Source organism: Trifolium pratense, linkage group LG2 (genome assembly GCF_020283565.1).
Source record: "Trifolium pratense cultivar HEN17-A07 linkage group LG2, ARS_RC_1.1, whole genome shotgun sequence".
Classification (NCBI taxonomy): Eukaryota; Viridiplantae; Streptophyta; class Magnoliopsida; order Fabales; family Fabaceae; genus Trifolium; species Trifolium pratense.
The window spans coordinates 11,584,476-11,603,946 of NC_060060.1; the positions used below are offsets into that span (position 1 = coordinate 11,584,476).

At 32.6% G+C, this 19,471-nt stretch overlaps 4 protein-coding genes across 5 annotated transcripts; all 4 read left to right on the forward strand.

Moving 5' to 3' along the window:
* Positions 1–508: 508 nt before the first annotated feature.
* LOC123910033 (plant-specific TFIIB-related protein 1) lies at positions 509–3,395 on the forward strand. Its single transcript, XM_045961058.1, has 3 exons — positions 509–1,228; positions 1,878–2,036; positions 2,343–3,395. Exons 1-3 carry the CDS (start codon positions 617–619, stop codon positions 3,099–3,101), a joined length of 1,530 nt encoding a protein of 509 aa, XP_045817014.1. The 5' UTR covers positions 509–616; the 3' UTR covers positions 3,102–3,395.
* Positions 3,396–4,205: 810 nt separating this feature from the next.
* Positions 4,206–4,878, forward strand: LOC123907916. The gene has a single exon (XM_045958375.1). It carries the CDS (start codon positions 4,206–4,208, stop codon positions 4,707–4,709), a length of 504 nt encoding a protein of 167 aa, XP_045814331.1. The 3' UTR covers positions 4,710–4,878.
* Positions 4,879–4,999: 121 nt separating this feature from the next.
* LOC123907914 (proline-rich receptor-like protein kinase PERK4) lies at positions 5,000–10,611 on the forward strand. 2 transcript variants are annotated; one of them, XM_045958374.1, is made up of 8 exons: positions 5,000–5,568; positions 7,295–7,949; positions 8,171–8,824; positions 8,925–8,995; positions 9,117–9,193; positions 9,332–9,476; positions 9,572–9,733; positions 10,004–10,611. In XM_045958374.1, exons 2-8 carry the CDS (start codon positions 7,424–7,426, stop codon positions 10,250–10,252), a joined length of 1,884 nt encoding a protein of 627 aa, XP_045814330.1. In that variant the 5' UTR covers positions 5,000–5,568; positions 7,295–7,423; the 3' UTR covers positions 10,253–10,611. The 2 variants fall into 2 exon arrangements, with proteins under 2 accessions (XP_045814330.1, XP_045814329.1); XM_045958373.1 differs by lacking the exon at positions 5,000–5,568 and adding an exon at positions 6,749–6,898.
* Positions 10,612–14,800: 4,189 nt separating this feature from the next.
* LOC123909858 (sulfite exporter TauE/SafE family protein 3-like) lies at positions 14,801–19,443 on the forward strand. The gene is made up of 12 exons (XM_045960787.1): positions 14,801–15,236; positions 15,345–15,504; positions 15,667–15,867; positions 16,282–16,346; positions 16,437–16,476; positions 16,817–16,866; positions 16,954–17,040; positions 17,138–17,188; positions 17,529–17,750; positions 18,575–18,668; positions 18,764–18,904; positions 19,179–19,443. The coding sequence occupies exons 1-12, from the start codon at positions 15,015–15,017 to the stop codon at positions 19,259–19,261; spliced, it is 1,416 nt and encodes a 471-aa protein (XP_045816743.1). The 5' UTR covers positions 14,801–15,014; the 3' UTR covers positions 19,262–19,443.
* The last annotated feature ends 28 nt before the right edge of the window (positions 19,444–19,471 follow it).

A 19,471-nucleotide genomic window follows, 5' to 3' on the forward strand; every position in this document is an offset into this window, starting at 1 on the left:
CGGTCCAAAAAATAGTATCCGACCCATCCCCCACCCTCCTCGAAACATACTCCCTAAACCAACTCAGTTGGTAGCAATATCGCACTATTTGTGCAAGAGCTAAGGTTCGAATCCCGAACACTTCACTTATTCACCTTTATGGTGAATTTAAATTATTTTGTAGACATTAAGATACCATTTGGCCTAAATTTTTTTCCTCTTCTTTTGAACTTATGCAAACAGTTTATGCAATTTTTATATGTTATTGTAAGTTTGTCAAGGTAGTTTATGATAAAATAACTTATAAAAATACAATTTTGAATAGTATGAACTTATAAAATAACATAAAACCTAATTTATACTGCATAAGTTATTTGCATAAGCTCAAAAGAAAAAAAAAAGCAAGGCCAAACGGTACCTAAGACTATTTGACAAAAAAAATAAAATTAAAAACAAAAAAAATTTAATTTTTTTTTAAAGCCAAAAATGATTTAAATTACATAATAACAAAATCAATACTATACTACACAATCTCAACCGATAATTTGAGATACTAGAAATCATTGGCTAACTTGAGTGGATAGAGATAACTATATAAGAGAACACAAGAAGAAAAGCAACGGAAAAACAAAAGAAAATGAAGTGCCCATACTGTTCGGCGGCGCAAGGTCGTTGCGCCACAACGACCACCGGAAAATCCATCACAGAATGCACATCTTGCGGCCGCGTCGTAGAAGAACGACAATCCCATCCTCACCACGTATTCCACCTCCGCGCCCAAGACAATCCCCTATCTCTAGTCACATCAGATCTCCCTCTCCCCACACTCAACCAAGAACAACACACCACCGCCGCCACCACCACCACCACAAACAACGACGATGAAGAAGACCCGTTCGAACCCACGGGTTTCATAACTTCCTTCTCTACATGGTCTTTAGAGCATAATCCACTTTACCTTCAATCATCACTCTCTTTCTCTGGCTATCTTGCTGAACTCGAACGCACTCTTGAATCATCTACTTCTGCTTCGTCTTCTAGTGTTGTTGTTGATAATCTTAGGGCTTATATGCAGATTATCGATGTTTCTTCGATACTTGGATTAGATTGTGATATTTCTGATCATGCTTTTCAATTATTTAGGGATTGTTGTTCTGCTACTTGTTTGAGAAATCGTAGTGTTGAAGCTCTTGCTACTGCTGCTCTTGTTCAAGCTATTAGAGAAGCTCAAGAACCTAGAACTCTTCAGGTTATATCATACTATTACTCTTCATTCAAACTTTGTTAGAATCATAATGTAGAAAATGCTATTAGTGTATGAATTAGGAGGAATAGTAACCTATTACAATGTACAATACAATGGTGTAGAAAATGTAGAAGAGGATGAAGATAAGAAATTACGACTCTGTTTGGATAATCAACTTCATCATAGACTACTTTATGTATATAAGTCATTTATGTAACAAACGAGATAAAATAAAGTCAAATTGTTTTCATGTAAGTTATAAGCTGTTTTCATAAACTATCCTAGATAGCTTATAGAAATAAGCTGAAAAAGGCTTATGGACATGTTATAAATTGTTTTATAAGCTCTCCCAACCCAAGCTGTCTCACAAATGCTTATGTTAATAGATAAGCTCAAATAAGCCAACCCAAACAGACCATAGGTAGAAGAATCCAGATTTAGAGGGAGAAGGTTCACGTCACACATTGTCCACGCCCCTAATCTTACGATCCTTGTTATGATTCCTCAATTAACAATCCCACAATTTTATCAATTCCATAGGATCTTACTGTTTATGTTTCGATTCTACAATTTATAACCTTTACTCCCCTTCTTGATCCTAAGTAAAAACTCGATATTGATTACCTTATTTGCAACTTGTGTGAAATGACAGGAAATTTCAATTGCAGCCAATGTGGCGCAAAAGGAAATTGGGAAATATATCAAGATATTGGGAGAAGCTTTACAGCTAAGTCAACCTATTAACAGCAATTCTATATCAGTTCATATGCCAAGATTTTGCACTCTTCTTCAGCTCAATAAATCTGCTCAGGTAAGATTTTACATCACATATTTGACTCTGCTTTGACAAGGTTCTGAATTTTCTATTGCTGTTTTTGGTCTATTCTCAACCAATGGGCTGTGTCACGGTAAAGGTCTTTATGTCCATAGTGAGAACTGTGTACTCATTGAAAAAAAAAAAAAGTGTGGACATGCATTTAATCCTGGGATGTCCAAGGATCACTTCGTGGTAGTGAATTTGTTAATAGAAACCTCTCCTTAGTGTGTTTATTTTATTCTCTTACTTTATATATTACAAATATGACAATCTGAGAATGGCTTCTATGCTGCATTTTAGGAACTGGCTACTCACATAGGAGACGTTGTGATCAACAAATGCTTCTGCACTCGCAGGAATCCAATTAGCATCTCAGCTGCCGCTATATATTTGGCTTGCCAACTAGAAGACAAACGCAAAACCCAGGCCGAAATTTGTAAAGTAACCGGTCTTACTGAAGTCACTCTCCGTAAAGTGTACAAAGAATTACTGGAGAATTGGGATGATTTACTTCCCTCTAATTACACCCCAGCTGTTCCGCCGGAGCGGGCATTTCCCACAACCTTAATTGCTTCTGGACGTTCTTCAACAACTAAGGTTGATGCTATAGAGGTTAGCTCTTCTCTGGACTCAGAAAATTTGCCGGAATTGAAACCAAACAAACCTAATGAGGTGTCAGTCGTGGTCCATCAGTCAAGAGGAAAGGATGAGGCCGATGGTAAAAGCAATGCTCATGCAACCCATTCCACAGCTATTCAACAGTCAACTTTTTGGCAATCCCAACATCCCAGTGCGACACAAAATCATCAAAATCAGAATATTTTAGAATCAATGGATATTGATACGTTGCAATGCAACCACCAACAACCTGAATCAATGGTAGATGTCACAAATGGTCCTGCTACAGCTAGTTCTCTAAAATCAAGCCAACTTTACAGTCCTCCTGCTTCGAGTTCAAGCTCTATTATGAGATCGTTTTCAGTTCCTCCTTCATCTGCTCCTCCAAATAATCGACTACTGCAATCCTCTAAGACAATGCCAGGTTTTCCAGAGTACTGAGATGAGTTCCTTCACTTTCCTGTAGGTTACTAACATAACTCAGTCAGATAAATGAAATGAGTAGGTTTCTTCAGGAGTATACTATTGTATATATATGTATTGTGTCATTTGGTTTATTTCTGAGGTGTAAATTTTGTTGACTGCTGGAATTGTTCATCCCCTACCATAAGACCCGATTTAACGCTAACTTGCATCATATTTGCATTGGATTTCATTCCTCAAAACAAGGTAGATTTGCTTTGAATGTGAAAACATTGGATTCTTGTGTTTTTATTTTTGGAATTTGTTTTCTCATCTTGAGTTTTTGTATGTCTCTCACATTTGTAATTTTGAAACAATAAAACAGTTGACTTTTGTACATATGTTTAAGTTTTTGAAACGTTTTTTTTTAACAAACAAAAGTTTTATTTTTAGATCGTGTGAAAAATCAATTTATTTTCTGGGTTTACTTACACAAGCAAAAGTTATTCTTCACACAATTATAAAATACACTTATTTTAAAGAATAAATTTTTATTAGATTTTTTATTTTTATATAGAAATGGAACTCATGCTCGCACACTTGAGAGGTTCAGTTTGAAAAATGTCAAACTATATTGATAATTTGGTATAAGAATGTCATCATTTTTATTTTGACAATAATAAGAACGTCAACCTATTTGGTTTAATATTCAATATTTAACCGGTACGTACAGAAAGCATATGTTAAAGATGTCAATATTTAAAATGGATCTCAGTTATCTTAAAGTATTAATCTCTATTCTACTATTGTGCCCACGAATAATTCTGTGAAAATATCTTTAATCGAGTGTATTAAAAAAAAATTAAATACTAGCATAATGTTTTATTTTGTTCTATTTCTTTTTTGTCAAATACTCTAGTTTGAATTTTAAATTTTGATAATTGGCTTATTATAACTTTAATATTTTTAAAAAATAATATAACTTTCTAAAAATCAATTTCTAACACAACACACACACACACAAAATATAATTCTATTATTTATTCTGAAATTATCTATTTGCGAATATCATATCCTCACTGTAAAACAACAACCACCACCTCTTCAAAGCACTCTCAAAACCTCTCATCAAGTTTTGTAACCATGGAAGCCTCAAAGATGCTACTATTCTCCCCACTATCAACCCCAAAGATGCACATAATAACCCATTCAACCCCCCAACTTAGAAGACCAAAATCTCATAATCTAGGATTCAAGATAAAAAGCATGGCAAAGGAAGGAAGTGACACAAACATTAGCACAACAGAGATAGCAGCAATAGCAGGTGGTTTAATCTCAACTCCAGTTATAGGTTGGTCACTTTACACACTCAAAACAACTGGTTGTGGTCTTCCACCAGGACCAGGTGGATCAATTGGTGCATTAGAAGGAATAAGTTACCTTGTTGTTGTGGGAATTGTTGGTTGGTCTTTATATACTAAAACAAAAACTGGTTCTGGTCTTCCTAATGGTCCTTTTGGGTTATTAGGTGCTGTTGAAGGGTTATCATATTTAGCATTGGTTGCAATTATTGTTGTTTTTGGTTTGCAGTATTTTCAACAAGGTTACATTCCTGGTCCTCTCCCTGCTGATCAGTGCTTTGGCTAGATTTTCTGTTTTGCCTTTGATTTTTCAATAGGATAATGTGATTTGAGCCACTACTGTTGTATCATTGAATTTGTGGATGTGGTAGCTTCATGTATCTTAGCAATATCATTTTTCACTCCTTTTGTTGTTATTTATGTATTGCGTTAATTAACATATTTTGTGTGTCAAATGTTGTGATGGTAATTGGAAATTTATTGTGTGTACATTAGTTTGAAAAGTTTTAGTGTTAAGTGAATCACAAAATTAATTAGATTAATAATTTTTATTTTCTGATAACATAGAGGGCCGAAGCCCGGGAAAAGAACACAGAAATTAAACGAGAGATAATCACGCAATAAATGACTAAAAGTAGTCGGACAAACCTCAAAGTAGGTACTCCCATAATCCATCGAACAATCATAATTAGCTAATGCTTGTGCACGTTGATTAGCTTCATGATAGAAATGATAAACAACAACTTCCCAATCCACGTTGATTAACATGATACTGAAAGAGTTGACAACATGACTCTCTTTAAAAAAAATAAAAATTCATCTCTAACTATGGATATCCTCACTTTGAATATCATATCCTCACTTTGAATGTCTTTAACACTTTGAATAATAAGTCAAGTCTCAAACACTGAAGTCACCAACAACGGTGCCACCGGAAAAGCTTGTTTCGTCTTTAACCGAACCATCTCTAACTAGGGATTCTGATTCTAATTGTAATTGCTCCCATGCTTCATTCGAATCACCACCGTTATTTGCTTCTGTTTCCACCAGATGAAGATATTTTCGTTGGTCACCGAGCAAGGGGTTCTCAACTTCCTTATCCGACTAATCCCCAAACCAATTCCTCGCTGGAACCACCGGACAAGGTATATAGAAGTTAATATTACATTTACATTTACATTTTGCTTTTTTATTTGCTTGCTGATTCATTCTTCCAGAATTGTGCTCTTGTACCTTTATCCACACACTTGATCTTGAATTCTTGATCATAGGAAATTAATTAATTGAATGCAATCAAGTGTCAGACACCTATGAAGCACGAACACTCTTCAAACTGGATTAAGTGTGTCTGACACCGATATAGACACGACACTGACACAGATAATTAATTACATTGAATTATATCATTTTCACAAATTACTTTTGGTGTCGATGTGTCAGGGTCGTGTCTGTGTGTCGGTACTCTGACACTGTGTGTGGGACACTAAACACGTTTTCCATCAGAAGTGTTAGTCATACCTAACTTTTAGCCGGCGTTCAATCAACTCAACATATTTTTTATGTTTATACTGCAATTGGAATTGTGGTAGCACTCTTTCTGATATTGGTAAACTTATTAGAAACAAAAAATTTCCTTCTATAAAATGAGTTTGGAAGCATTAAGTGTTGTTGATTTTTCAAATATAGAATTCCTTTTGGCTGATAATAGAGATGTTAAATTAATTTCGTGGCTGATAATATCAAGTTTATCTTTCATTTTTTTATTTGTGTGTATATATATAATGATTTTTCTTCAAGGGTGTGATATCAATATACTAATATTTGCACAATTTAAATTTTTTTCAAATTGTATTTCATAATTCTTTTTATATATGTTCCATTCCACATAGTATATGATAAACAATTGTACTAGTAAACTAAATTTACCTAGCTATGCACAAGATTGCGTGATATTTGATTTTAGTTTGATAAATTATTATATGTTTTTATAAGTTAAGAATTATTGTATATAATCATAGAAGTTTCTTAACAGATTACTTCTGGAAACATTATCATAGCAACTTGTTCGTGTGAAAAAACAACTAGAACACAGTATTACAGTTCATCACATTGAAAATAAAGCCTTTATAATTGCTATTTTTAGCTAAAATATGTGTGTATGTTTTGGTTGGCAATCCTATTTCAAGGTAATATATATGTGTTGTGAGATAGAATTATTTATCTTGAAACAAATTATGACCGAACGATCGATATGATGAAATGAAAACCGGTCAAAAAATGGTAAAAACTATAACAAACTAAAGCTAAGCAAAATGTGGCAGAAACAAAGGCATTGATTGAGAAAAGATAGAGGTCCTGCTTTATAGGAGATTATTGAGGACAGAAAACAACGATTCCTTTCGTATTACGGACTTTTTAGTGTGCACATGTTTTCCTTTTCTTTTTGTTGAGAACCCCTGTTGTTCATCATCTCAGGTATCTTTTCTCCATTCATCATCAATTGAAAATTTTAAAAACAGAAACATTTATCTTGCTTTCAATTTCCTTTACAACATCAAAACAAACACTTAATTTCCAACTTCTAAGAAATTACCAAACTTCTCAATCATCGAGTATCTTCTTCAACCCTTCATAGAAGGCGGGAAGAATGTATACTAATGATGTTGAGCTTGATGATCTTAATAAAATTGACTTATTGGACAAAAAATATCATATAAGATTAGTAACTCGGTTTTTAGATTTTAGATTTTAGATTTTAGATTTTAATTTTGAGTATGTAGGTTAATTGCAAATGCATGCACCTTTATTTGACAACGTTGAGATTCTTACAATAAATGACATGCATTTACATGCATATATATTTATTTTCAGGGGTCCCAACCTTTGATTAAAAGTGGTGCTTCCGGCGGCGTGTTAATCTTGGACGTAAAACTTTTGGCCGGAACCCTAAAAGATTCTTACTCATACATGTATTTGTGAGGAAAAAAAAGGATTGAAACAATGTCTACCCCTGATAACGCCACACCGGATAATGCCACCCCTGACAATAGTACCCCTGACAATAGCACCCCTGACAATAGTACCCCTGACAATAGTACCCCTGATGACGCCGATAACTCTGATTCACAACCACCACCTTCAGAATCACCACCAGAATCACCACCACCATCACCGCCTTCAGATTCCCCGCCGCCTCCTTCACAATCACAACCTTCTCCTCCACCACCTACATCAAACAATCCATCCCCACCATCACCCAATGGAGCGGTTCATTCTTCACCACCACCTCCACACAAATCATTACCAAAGATTCAAACCGAAAGCGAAACCTTGTATGATAATGGAAACTCCAACAACAATAACAATGATAGTACCAACAATGATAATACCAATAAGGCATTAATTGGAGCCGTGCTTGGGGTGGGGGCAGTTCTTCTCATTTTGGTTGTCGTCTGCCTTGTTTGCTCCAGGAAGAAGAAAAGAAAGCAAACATACTATTATGGAGATCACCCATCTCGTGCACAAGGTGCCAAAATCATAACCTTCTTCATTTTTATATTTATTATTAATTGAAGTGCCATTGCCGTTTTTCAACTGTCCTTGAGGTTACAACTTTTACCAGTTGATTTGTAATATTGACTCAAATTTTATTCTAATAGAAGTTAATTTCTTTCACTAATATCCTATGTCTTTCTTCAAACTTCCATATTCTCTCTTCCACTGTTAACATTTCTATATATAATGCAGGGAATAGTAACTATTACAACAATGAGCCGAACCCAAATTACTACGGAGGTCCACATGGGGATCATGTTGTTAGGCTACAAAATGGAATGGGTCCTGGTGGAATGGGTCCTAGTGGAATGGGTCCTAATGGTGGTGGTGGTGGTTGGGGTGCACCACCACCTCCTCCTAACCTAATGAACAGTGCAGACATGAGCTCAAATTACTCAACTGGACCACCACCTTTGCCTCCTCCTTCACCAACCCTTGCTTTAGGGATTAAAGGAGGCACATTCACTTATGAGGAATTGGCAGCTGCAACCAATGGATTCATTGAGTCAAATTTGATAGGACAAGGTGGTTTTGGTTATGTCCATAAGGGTGTTTTACCTAGTGGAAAGGAAATAGCTGTCAAGAGTTTAAAAACGGGTAGCGGACAAGGAGAACGAGAGTTCCAAGCCGAGATTGACATCATTAGTCGTGTTCATCATCGTCATCTTGTTTCACTTGTTGGATACTGTATATCTGGTGGCCAAAGAATGTTGGTCTATGAATTTATTCCAAATAACACTATGGAATATCATCTTCATGGAAAAGGTCGACCTACTATGGATTGGCCAACTAGAATGAGGATTGCAATAGGTTCTGCTAAAGGGCTTGCTTATCTTCATGAAGATTGTGAGTTCCTTGCTCCCCTTAATTATAATGATGTTTTTCTCTTCATTTTTTATTTTATTTTATTTCTTCTCTGATTGTATATATTTGCATATGCGCTTAGGCCATCCTCGCATCATCCATCGTGATATCAAAGCTGCAAATGTCCTTATTGATGACAGCTTTGAAGCAAAGGTTTCATCCTATTTATTTATATCTATTTCAACTATTAATTTCTTACCTCTCATGTTAACGAACTTTTATTGCTTAAGCTAGATAATAGTTAATTATGCTAACATTGCATTTTAAAATGTAGGTTGCTGATTTTGGATTGGCTAAGTTGACAACGGATAATAATACTCATGTATCAACTCGTGTCATGGGAACATTCGGGTAATTTTTGTTTTTCCCACCTGTGTATGTTGTTAATTGTATCAACTTCAATAAATAAATGTGAGAAAAATGATGTTTTCTTCATGGTTTGCTTCATACAAATGTAATATATATGTTTATATTTTCATGTTAACTTAGGTACCTAGCTCCTGAATATGCATCAAGTGGAAAATTGACAGAGAAGTCTGATGTTTTCTCATTTGGGGTCATGCTATTGGAACTTGTAACTGGGAAGCGACCTGTGGATGCCTCAATTACCATGGATGACAGCTTAGTGGACTGGGTTGGTATTTGATTTCAAGTCTATCACTTATATTATGAGTTCTTCTTTTTCTCGATTAATAATTTTTAGAAATTACTCCATTGTGATATGAGTAGGCTCGACCACTATTGACTCATGGACTAGAGGATGGAAACTTTGGTGAGTTGGTGGATCCATTTTTGGAAGGAAACTACAATCCTCAAGAACTCGCTAGAATGGCAGCTTGTGCTGCCGCTAGCATTCGTCACTCTGCCAAGAAACGTCCTAAAATGAGCCAGGTATATATATTTTTGATCAAAAAGCAAATATTAATAGTTAGTATATGTCAGTGGAGCAAATTGCACCATTGCTTCATTATAAATTCATTCTTACCGTCACTACTTTTGGGTCCAAAAACGTAAGTTTTGACCACAAAACCGGGACCAATTTCGTGAGAGAGTAAAAATAGGGAAACCAAAACTGCAATTAAGTTCAATTAACATGAGAATAAAAGGAAATATTTATAAATATGTCATAATATTCCTAAATTTTGGTTTATGACTTTGTAGATTGTGAGAACATTGGAAGGAGATGTCTCGTTGGATGACTTGAAGGACGGAATTAAGCCAGGGCACAACACTGTTTACACCTCTTCATCAGGTAGCTCAGAGTATGACACAATGCAGTACAACGCTGATATGCTGAAGTTCAGAAATGCAGTGTTTAACAGTAACAGCAATGACTTTGGCACCAGCAGTTTCTCCAGTGGCGATATGAACCCAACACCAAAGGCGAGACCGCCACAACCATTGCTTTAAGCTGTTGATCATACATGTGGAAGGAATTATAGGGACAAAAATTCAAAGGGGTTGTATTTGTTTGATGTATATTGTTTCCTTGTCATCATGGGAAAGTAATTAATGTGTTATTCTGTGGAGAATTTGAGCTTGAGGCTCTGTTGGGGGGTGCATTTGAGGTGTACGTTTATGCTAAGGGGATTGTTTCATTAATTTGTTCACTGCTTTTATATCAAATGTAATGTAATATGATATGATTACTGTGTGCTTAGATTTATACGTAGTCATACCTTGGAATGCAGTGCATAGACATGATTAACCACTCATATTATTGGATTCAAGTTTCTTTCTATATGTATTAATATGTGTTTGTTTCGCAAGTGAAAACAGCCTTGACGTTAGAGTAATTATACTAGTACTTCTTAGTTTTTTTTGGTTACCATGATATTACTACGAAGTTTCCACCGTTGTCAGTGATGATTAATTTCTGTCGGGGAACCTCCGGGACACACAAGATGGGTTCTCCCCTCTCAATCGAATTTTCTCCATATGCATGAGCTAAAAATCGAACCCCTGAGCATATGCTTAAGGTGACCAAGACCCTTACCACTTGAACCAATTCATTATTGATTATTTGTTTAGTTTTGTCGGAGTATTTTTTTCTTCATGGACTTCAGTCTACTTTTGTTTTAAAAAAAAGTAGCGGATGTTTGCGTTACTCAAGCCGACATTCATATCCTTAATACCCCATAAACATGCATTCCCACGATTTCATTGTCGAAATTAAATATTGAAGCCCCAAAAGCACCTGATCCACACACCATCCCACCCGCTTGTATGATTGGAAGCCTAGCTAACAGATTTTTCCCATACATATCTGGTTCCTTTTCCGCCCTTGTAATAGAACCTAGGTTCCAGACATCCTCCATAACCTTAAAACGTGATTGTCTTGACAAATGATCAATTTCATGATTTTTACATGTTAGGTTACCAAGATTGGTGGTTATGTTAGCAAAACATGGGTAAAAGTTCTTTCCAACGCAACCCGATGCGAGATAATCATGAGGATGACCATAGGCCATAATAACCTTCCCCACCTCCAATTTTCCAGTACCAAATTTACCAATTTCCATCTTTGTCACCCTTTCAACCCTGAGTAAAACCATATCACAATTTACCATTTCATCAACAATCTATGTTGTATAAGTTTGATCTATGTTGTTGAATATAAATATAGTCCCTAAAATTATTTAAAAATAGTCAATCTTATTAATATGTTAGTGAAAATATAAGTCTCACAAAAATCATCAAAATAATTAGGTCACCATATATTAAATATGAGTATAACCCGTAAAATTGTAAAAAAATAAAATAAAAATAGACAACTCAAAAAATAGGTTTGCATATTAATATATGAGTATAAATATAGGTCCCGCAGATGTTATAAAAAACATAGGTCTCGTAAAAAATTAACAAAATAATTAGGTCTATGTATTAATATATGATCTAGTAGTATAACCCGTAAAATTATTAAAAAAATAAAAAAACTTTATTTATATATGATTAAAAATTATGAAAGATTAACTTGTATTAATATATGAGTATAAATATATGTCATGTAGAAATTATGAAAGAATGGACAACCTTATTAATATATTAATAAAAACACATAGGTCTCGTAAAAATCAACAAAATAATTAGGTGCCTGTATTAATATATGATCTAGTATAATCCGTAAAATTATAAAAAAAACATAAATAATTTTATTAATATATGATTAAAAATATAAGTCTCATGTAAATCACACAAAGAAAGGTTTTCTTATTAATATATGAATATAAATATAGGTCATACATAAATTATTAAAGAACAGGAAACCTTATTAATAAGAGGAAAAACATAGGTCCCTCATAATTCACACAAAAGATTATGTCTCTGTTATTAATTACATAATTCGAAAACTTTATTTTAATATATGAGTAAAAATATAAGGCACGTAGATATAAAAAAAATAAAATTAGATTCCCGTATTAATATGAATATAACCCGAAACCCATAAACTTATTTAGAAAAATAGGCGACATAATATATTAGTAAAAACACAAGTTTAGTGAGAATAAATATAGATTCTGCATAATGTATTCATGATCAATCTATTCCAAAAGAATGGTCAATGTATTGATAACAAGTGAATTTTTTGTTCCGGTAAAAAAAAAGGGAATTTATTTTTCAAAAAATTAGTCCTTATATCAACAACAAAAAATATTCCAAAAAAAAAAAATCTTCTAAAAAAATGTCATTTATTTTTCAACTATTTTCAACTTTGTATTTTATTCTTATTGTTTTTTTTTGGTAAATTAATGGTATCATCCGCGCGCAACTGCAAAGACTAATCACCTCGAGATGACTTAGAATTCTTATTGGTTTAGTCTAACCAATTTTTTACGGGAGTTTTTCAGTTTTTCTCCCACCATAATCTCATATTAAATTAAATAAATGTATTTAGTTGAATTAAAAATTAAAAATTAACTTAATTGAATATTGTGTTGAAGTCCATAAATTAAATCAAGTATAATGGAAGAAACCACATCAGAAAAAATAATAATATATTGAAATTATTTACTAACTTTCAAATATGACACAAAATATCTTTAAAAATGATAATGTGTCAGATTAGATCCTTGTATTAATATATGAGTATAAATATATGTCATGTATGAATGATGAAAGAATGATCAACCTTATTAATATATTAATAAAAAACATAGGTATCGTAAGAATAAAAAAAATAATAATTAGGTCTCTGTATTAATATATGATCTAGTATAACCCGTAAAATTATAAAAAAAAACTTTATTAATATATGATAAAAAATATAAGTCTCGTATAAATCACAAAAAAAAAAATCTCGTATTAATATATGAATATAAATATCTACATAAATTATTAAAGAATGAGAAACCTTATTAATAAGAGGAAAAACATAGGTCCCTCAGAATTAACACAAAAGATTATGTCCCCGTTATTAACCACATAATCCGAGAACTTTATTATTATATGAGTAAAAATATAAGGCCCGTATATATAAACAATAAAATTAGATTCACATATATAACCCGTAAAATAATTTAAAAAAGTAGACAACATAATATATTAGTCTCAACATTATTTTACGGGAGTTTTTCAGTTTTTCTCCCATCTTATTCTCATATTAAATTAATTAAATGTATTAGTTGAACTTAAAATTAAAAATTAACTTAATTGAATATTGAGTTGAAGTCCATAAATCAAGTATAATGGAAGTAACCACCAGAAAAAATAAAATAAAAAAATTAAAGTTATTTATCAACTTTCAAATATGACACAAAATACCCTTAAAAATGATGATGTGTCACATTCTTAAGCAGGGGTAACATGGGAATTTCATATGCATGTTCTTTTCTTATATAGTAGATGAATAGGGGTTCAGTTCTAACCTTAGCTCTTGCATATGGAAAAAAATTGATTAATGAGAGATTAATCACACTTAAACAACGGTAAAAATTTTGTATCTATAATTAACGTGGTATAACAAAAACTAAAATAAAATTCATGATTAATATATATTAAATAAAATATAATTTGTGTGTATATACAATTTAAAATATTTTTATACATGCATCAATTCAAATCACTCAAATGATATCATTTTTTATAGATTTGTTCATATATAAAATATTTATACAAATATCTATTTGACATATTTTAATTACAACTAAAGTAAAGGAGCCAAAGAGCATTAGCGCGCCGAACAGGTGACCCCATACCAAAGTCTCCACCTCGCGTATGGATCGAACCTCTTCTCCCGTAGATGGAATGAGTGAGTGTGTAAAACAATTTTATATCGTTAGTGTCTAAAACTTAATCTCATATTTGTCTCGAGGTATATATAAGATATGTATACATTTCAGTTTCTCTTCTCTTAACTAATTACACCTGATTACATTGTTCCAAAATAATGTAAACGACGAGATTACTATAAAAACGCAAAATGCTTCTTCTATGAAGTTTCCTATAGGACCGTTGGCATTTTCTCAACACTAACATGAGTTTTTATTCGTATCAATTTGAACTACAAACAATATAAGGGAAACATCTGAATTAATGGATTTTCTATATTAAAACAAAAATGCAGCATTGGAACATCAATTTTTTTTCCTGGTAGATAGACGAAATGACAAACTATTGGAAACTCACACACACATTTTACAATCTGAGCGTACTTAATAGACTTTATTTAGAAATATGGTTTGAAGATGGCCCCTTGAGATTAACTTGGTATATCAATATATAATCCAACTTTTTATTCTGTTAAGAAAATTTAATATTATTACAATCTAGTAACAACACAAATGAAACATGTTGTAACAAGTAAGTCCATGAGGTCCACCATTGGACCACAGCCATATTCGAGGTCCCCTTCGACCAATACGAAAGTGTGTTTATCAAATGCGTGTTAAAGAATGTGTTACACTTCCTGTTATTATCCGCTATCTTAATAATCGAGTGAAATTAAGAAAGAAGTGTGCATTTGTTAATATGTAACATTATTTATAAAAAAACAAGATGAGGGGTTAGAATGTACTCCTCAATTTTACAGAAATTTCCTTTCTCAACCATATATACTTAATAGAAACAAAAAATCCAATAGAAAAAGAGTTGAGGAAATTGGTATACAACATTGGTCTTAAATCATCATATCATTTCTCATACATTCCTATCTCTGATTTCTCATCTTCCACACATGGCTACAGAAGTAAAACATGGAACTTCTTCGGTTACGGCATCAACTTGGCTAACCTTGTGCATCCTCCTCACTATGATCAGCAATGTTTGTTTAGCTGAAAGAGTTTTGAAAGAAAAAGAATCAAGAAATCATGTTGAGAAAGAAACAAATGGATTTCTAAAAGCAATGGTTGATTTCTTATGGGAAAGTGGAAAATCTTCTTATGAACCTGTTTGGCCTGTGAGTTCATGAAATTAATTAACATATGCTATGAATTGATTTATATATAGTGTTTAGTTAATTATTTTTGTTTTTATATATAGTTATCTGATATGCATTATAATGTAGGAAATGAAATTTGATTGGAAAATCATAGTTGGATCAATTGTTGGATTTTTGGGGGCAGCTTTGGGAAGTGTTGGAGGTGTAGGAGGTGGTGGAATTTTTGTTCCAATGCTTGCTTTGATCATTGGCTTTGATCCTAAGTCTTCTACAGCCATTTCCAAGTGTTAGTTTATATAATATACCTCAATATATCTAATATTTCGCTATTTTTTTTATCAGTAGAAATCGAACTCAGTACTCCAAAGTTTACACACACTGTGCACTAACCACTTGCGCTAGACTCTGGTGGTTTGCTTATATTCTTGATTTGAATTGGTAAATGCAGGTATGATAATGGGTGCAGCATTGTCAACTGTTTACTACAATATGAGGCTTAGGCATCCAACACTAGACATGCCACTTATAGATTATGATTTGGCTTTGCTTTTTCAACCTATGTTGATGCTTGGAATAAGTATTGGAGTTGTATGTAATGTCATGTTTGCTGATTGGATGGTCACAGTTTTGCTTATCATCTTATTTATAGGTAATATTATTGTTGAGATTCCACATCGACTAGATATATATCGCCAAATTAGTAGTTATAAATGTTCGACGGCTATGAACTATTTGAGTTAGGCCGAACCTTAATTCTAACAGAAATTTTTATGAAAAATGGATTGCTTGCAGTCAACATTTCTTAAAGTTGTAATCTCGATCGTGCGTTTGCGATCATATGATCACAATTTTAAGTTGTATTGTATATCGGATTTTTTAAGTTAAAACACAAACTGTTTGATCTCCATTTAACGGTCGATGTTTATTGACTATTTTGACTAAATTTTTTTGGTGATTGCAGTCAATCTAAATCCGCCAATGTTGTAGATGAAGTTATTTATCTATTTACTATTATGTCCATTATGCCTTGGCTACTAACATGAAAATAATTAATCTATGGTAGGTACATCAACAAAAGCATTATTCAAAGGCATAGCTACATGGAAAAAGGAAACAATGTTGAAAAAGGTAAATTTACCTTGCACAAATAAAATTTTGAAGTTGAGTCTCATTGCTTCAATCTTTGGTGGTAAGAAACTAAACTACTTTGACTTATAGGAAGCAGCCAAACAGTTGGAAGAAGAACCAAAGACAGGTGGTAAGTCCCTATAAAAGATCATTTTGAAACATGATTATAGCTAAAAGCAAATTGAAGATAGCATAGAAAAATAGAGTGAAGGATTCATATAAGTTATTTCAGTTCACTAGATCGTAGACTTGTCGTAGCACATTTTCATAAGTTCTCTCAAACACTGATACAATCGGCAATAAGCCGGTAAATAAATTATTTCAAACAAACTAATTATTATATGTACCATTATAACTTCATATTAAATAATGCAAACAGAAAAGCTAAATTTACACATAATAAACTGCAGCTTAGTTGATACTTGATACTGTTTTTTTAAGTTATAACCTTATTTCTGATGCTTATGCAGATGACTACAAGCCCCTTCCAAATGGTCCAACTGAGATACAAGATGAAGTGGTAATGACAACAATTTTTCGAAATAGAAATTAGAATTCTGTTAATAATTTATCTTGCTTTATCAACTTTTTAAAATTTATCATGCAGGTCCCTTTTGTAAAGAACATTTATTGGAAAGAATTATCACTCCTTGTGTATGTTTGGATTGCTTTTCTCATTGTTCAGATTGTTAAGGTAATATATTAATCTATTAAATATAATCATTTATTGTTTAAAATTTACCTATTTTTCCTTATATTTAGTTGATGCACTTTTATGTATTTATATGCAGACATACACAAAGACTTGCTCCATTCAGTATTGGATTCTTAATTTCTTGCAGGTAAAGTAATCTCCAATATTTAGTATGCATTAAGTCTAATCCTATTAAGTAATTGACATCTATGAAGCACGGACACTTCTCGAGTTATACGTGTCCCGACACCAATACTTAGGATTATATTGAATTATGTCATTTTCTTAAATTATTATTGGTGTCGATGTGTCTGAGTTTGTGAAATGTTTGTTTTTGTGCTTCGTAGATTAATATTGCTATAAAGTATCAACTATCAATAAAATGTTTATAGTTTTTTAAATGTTTAACTTTAGTGAAATTTACATATAATATAATACCATGTCAAGCCAATGACAAATTAATGAAATTTGATTTTCAAATTCACAAGGTTCCTATTGCTATCTCTGTTACACTTTTTGAATCCGTATGCTTATACAAAGGAACAAGGGTGATTGGATCAAAGGGGAAGGAAATTACAAATTGGAAGGTTCATCAAATTTGTCTATATTGTTTATGTGGAATAATAGCTGGTATGGTTGGAGGGTTGCTTGGTTTAGGAGGTGGCTTCATTTTGGGACCACTTTTTCTAGAATTAGGAATTCCTCCTCAGGTATATTCTTATACAATTATTGTGATCTTGTCTATTTACTATCTTATGAGTGTGGTTAGATGGATGAATTTTTTGAGGTAATTTAACTTTAAAGGGTTATTCAATTTTTTCAAAGTAAATTTCATTGTTTGGAGAATAAATTTGATGAATTTTCAAAATGAATGTATTTTATAAAGTTTTTTTTGTTTGTTAAGTAGTCTAGTGACTAGAAATTCACTCTTTAAGGTGAATAAGTGGGGTGTTTGGGGTTCGAACATCGGCCCTGCATATATAATGTAATGTTCTTACCAACTAAGCTAAGCTCACGGAAACATTTTATGAAGTATTTTTTCAAAACTAAATTTAGTGAATTTCAAATACAACCTAAATATTAAGAATTTGAAATTTCTTCTATACTTTGTGAATCACAAATTGGTCCTTATTATTCTTTCAAATAATGCAAATTGATTCCTATAAGTTTCAAATATTTACATATTAGACCCTATTTATTTTTCTAATTTTGTAAAATGGTCCCTATATTTTTTAAAAACTGCAAATTAGTCCCTATGAATTTTCACAATTTGCAAATTAGTCCTTAAATTTTAGAAAAATGCAGGTCGACTCCTTTTCATATTTGCAAATCGGTCCCTCAACTTTTTGAAATTTCAAGTTTGAACCAAAACTTTTGAAGTTCTCATTTTGGATCACATTTCATTATATATTTATACTTTTATTCCAAAAAAAGTTAAAATTTATAAAGGATGATTATCACCCTCATAGAGCTAGCTTTGCATGTTGAGTTAATACAAATTCTAGCTAATAATAAATTTGTTGTCTTCCTGCAGGTAGCAAGTGCTACATCAACATTTTCCATGCTTTTTTCATCCTCCATGTCAGTAGTACAATATTACTATTTAGATCGATTCCCAGTACCTTATGGTAATACTTTATTTGTTACTAATTTGATATCAACAATTGTGAAAAATGTTACCTATTAGTTTTTTTATTAATTTACTTTTCACACTTTGTTGCAGCTTCATACTTTGTCTTGATTGCAACCATAGCTGCATTTGCTGGTCAACATGTTGTGAGAAAGATAATTGCAATCCTTGGTCGTGCATCAATTATTATCTTCATACTAGCATCAACCATTTTCATAAGTGCAATCAGTTTAGGTACTTTCTATGATTTTAATTTCAGATGCATAGCCTAGCATTATTTCTTTTGGCGTAAAAGGTATCTTTTACGCACAACTGCGGAGACTAATCGCTCAAGCTTTGTGGGACTCAAATGGGCAGCAAATTCTCCCTAAGAGTTTTAACGTTGTTGCATGCCTAAACTAGGAATCGAACTCAGGACCTTAGTTAAGTTAGAAAAGACCCGCATCATCTCATTCTTTGAAATGTCAAATGTGATTATTTGATATATTTTCTCTTTCATGTGTCACAGGTGGAGTAGGAATAGAGAACATGATTGTGAAGATGGAAAATCATGAGTATATGGGGTTTGAAGATCTTTGCCTTCAATCGTAGGTGTGGTATTATGGGATGTATAACTATTGAGAGAATAACATTTTTCAAACTTGTGATATGGTCTACCTAAGCTATTCCATTTTCATTCAAGCAAATTTGGAAAGATTGTGTTTAATATTGTATTCCTTAATTTATTTTGTATTATGTAATGGTTGGCTGCAATATATTCTTTGTCATCTCAATGGTAACATTCATTCATTCAACATTTAC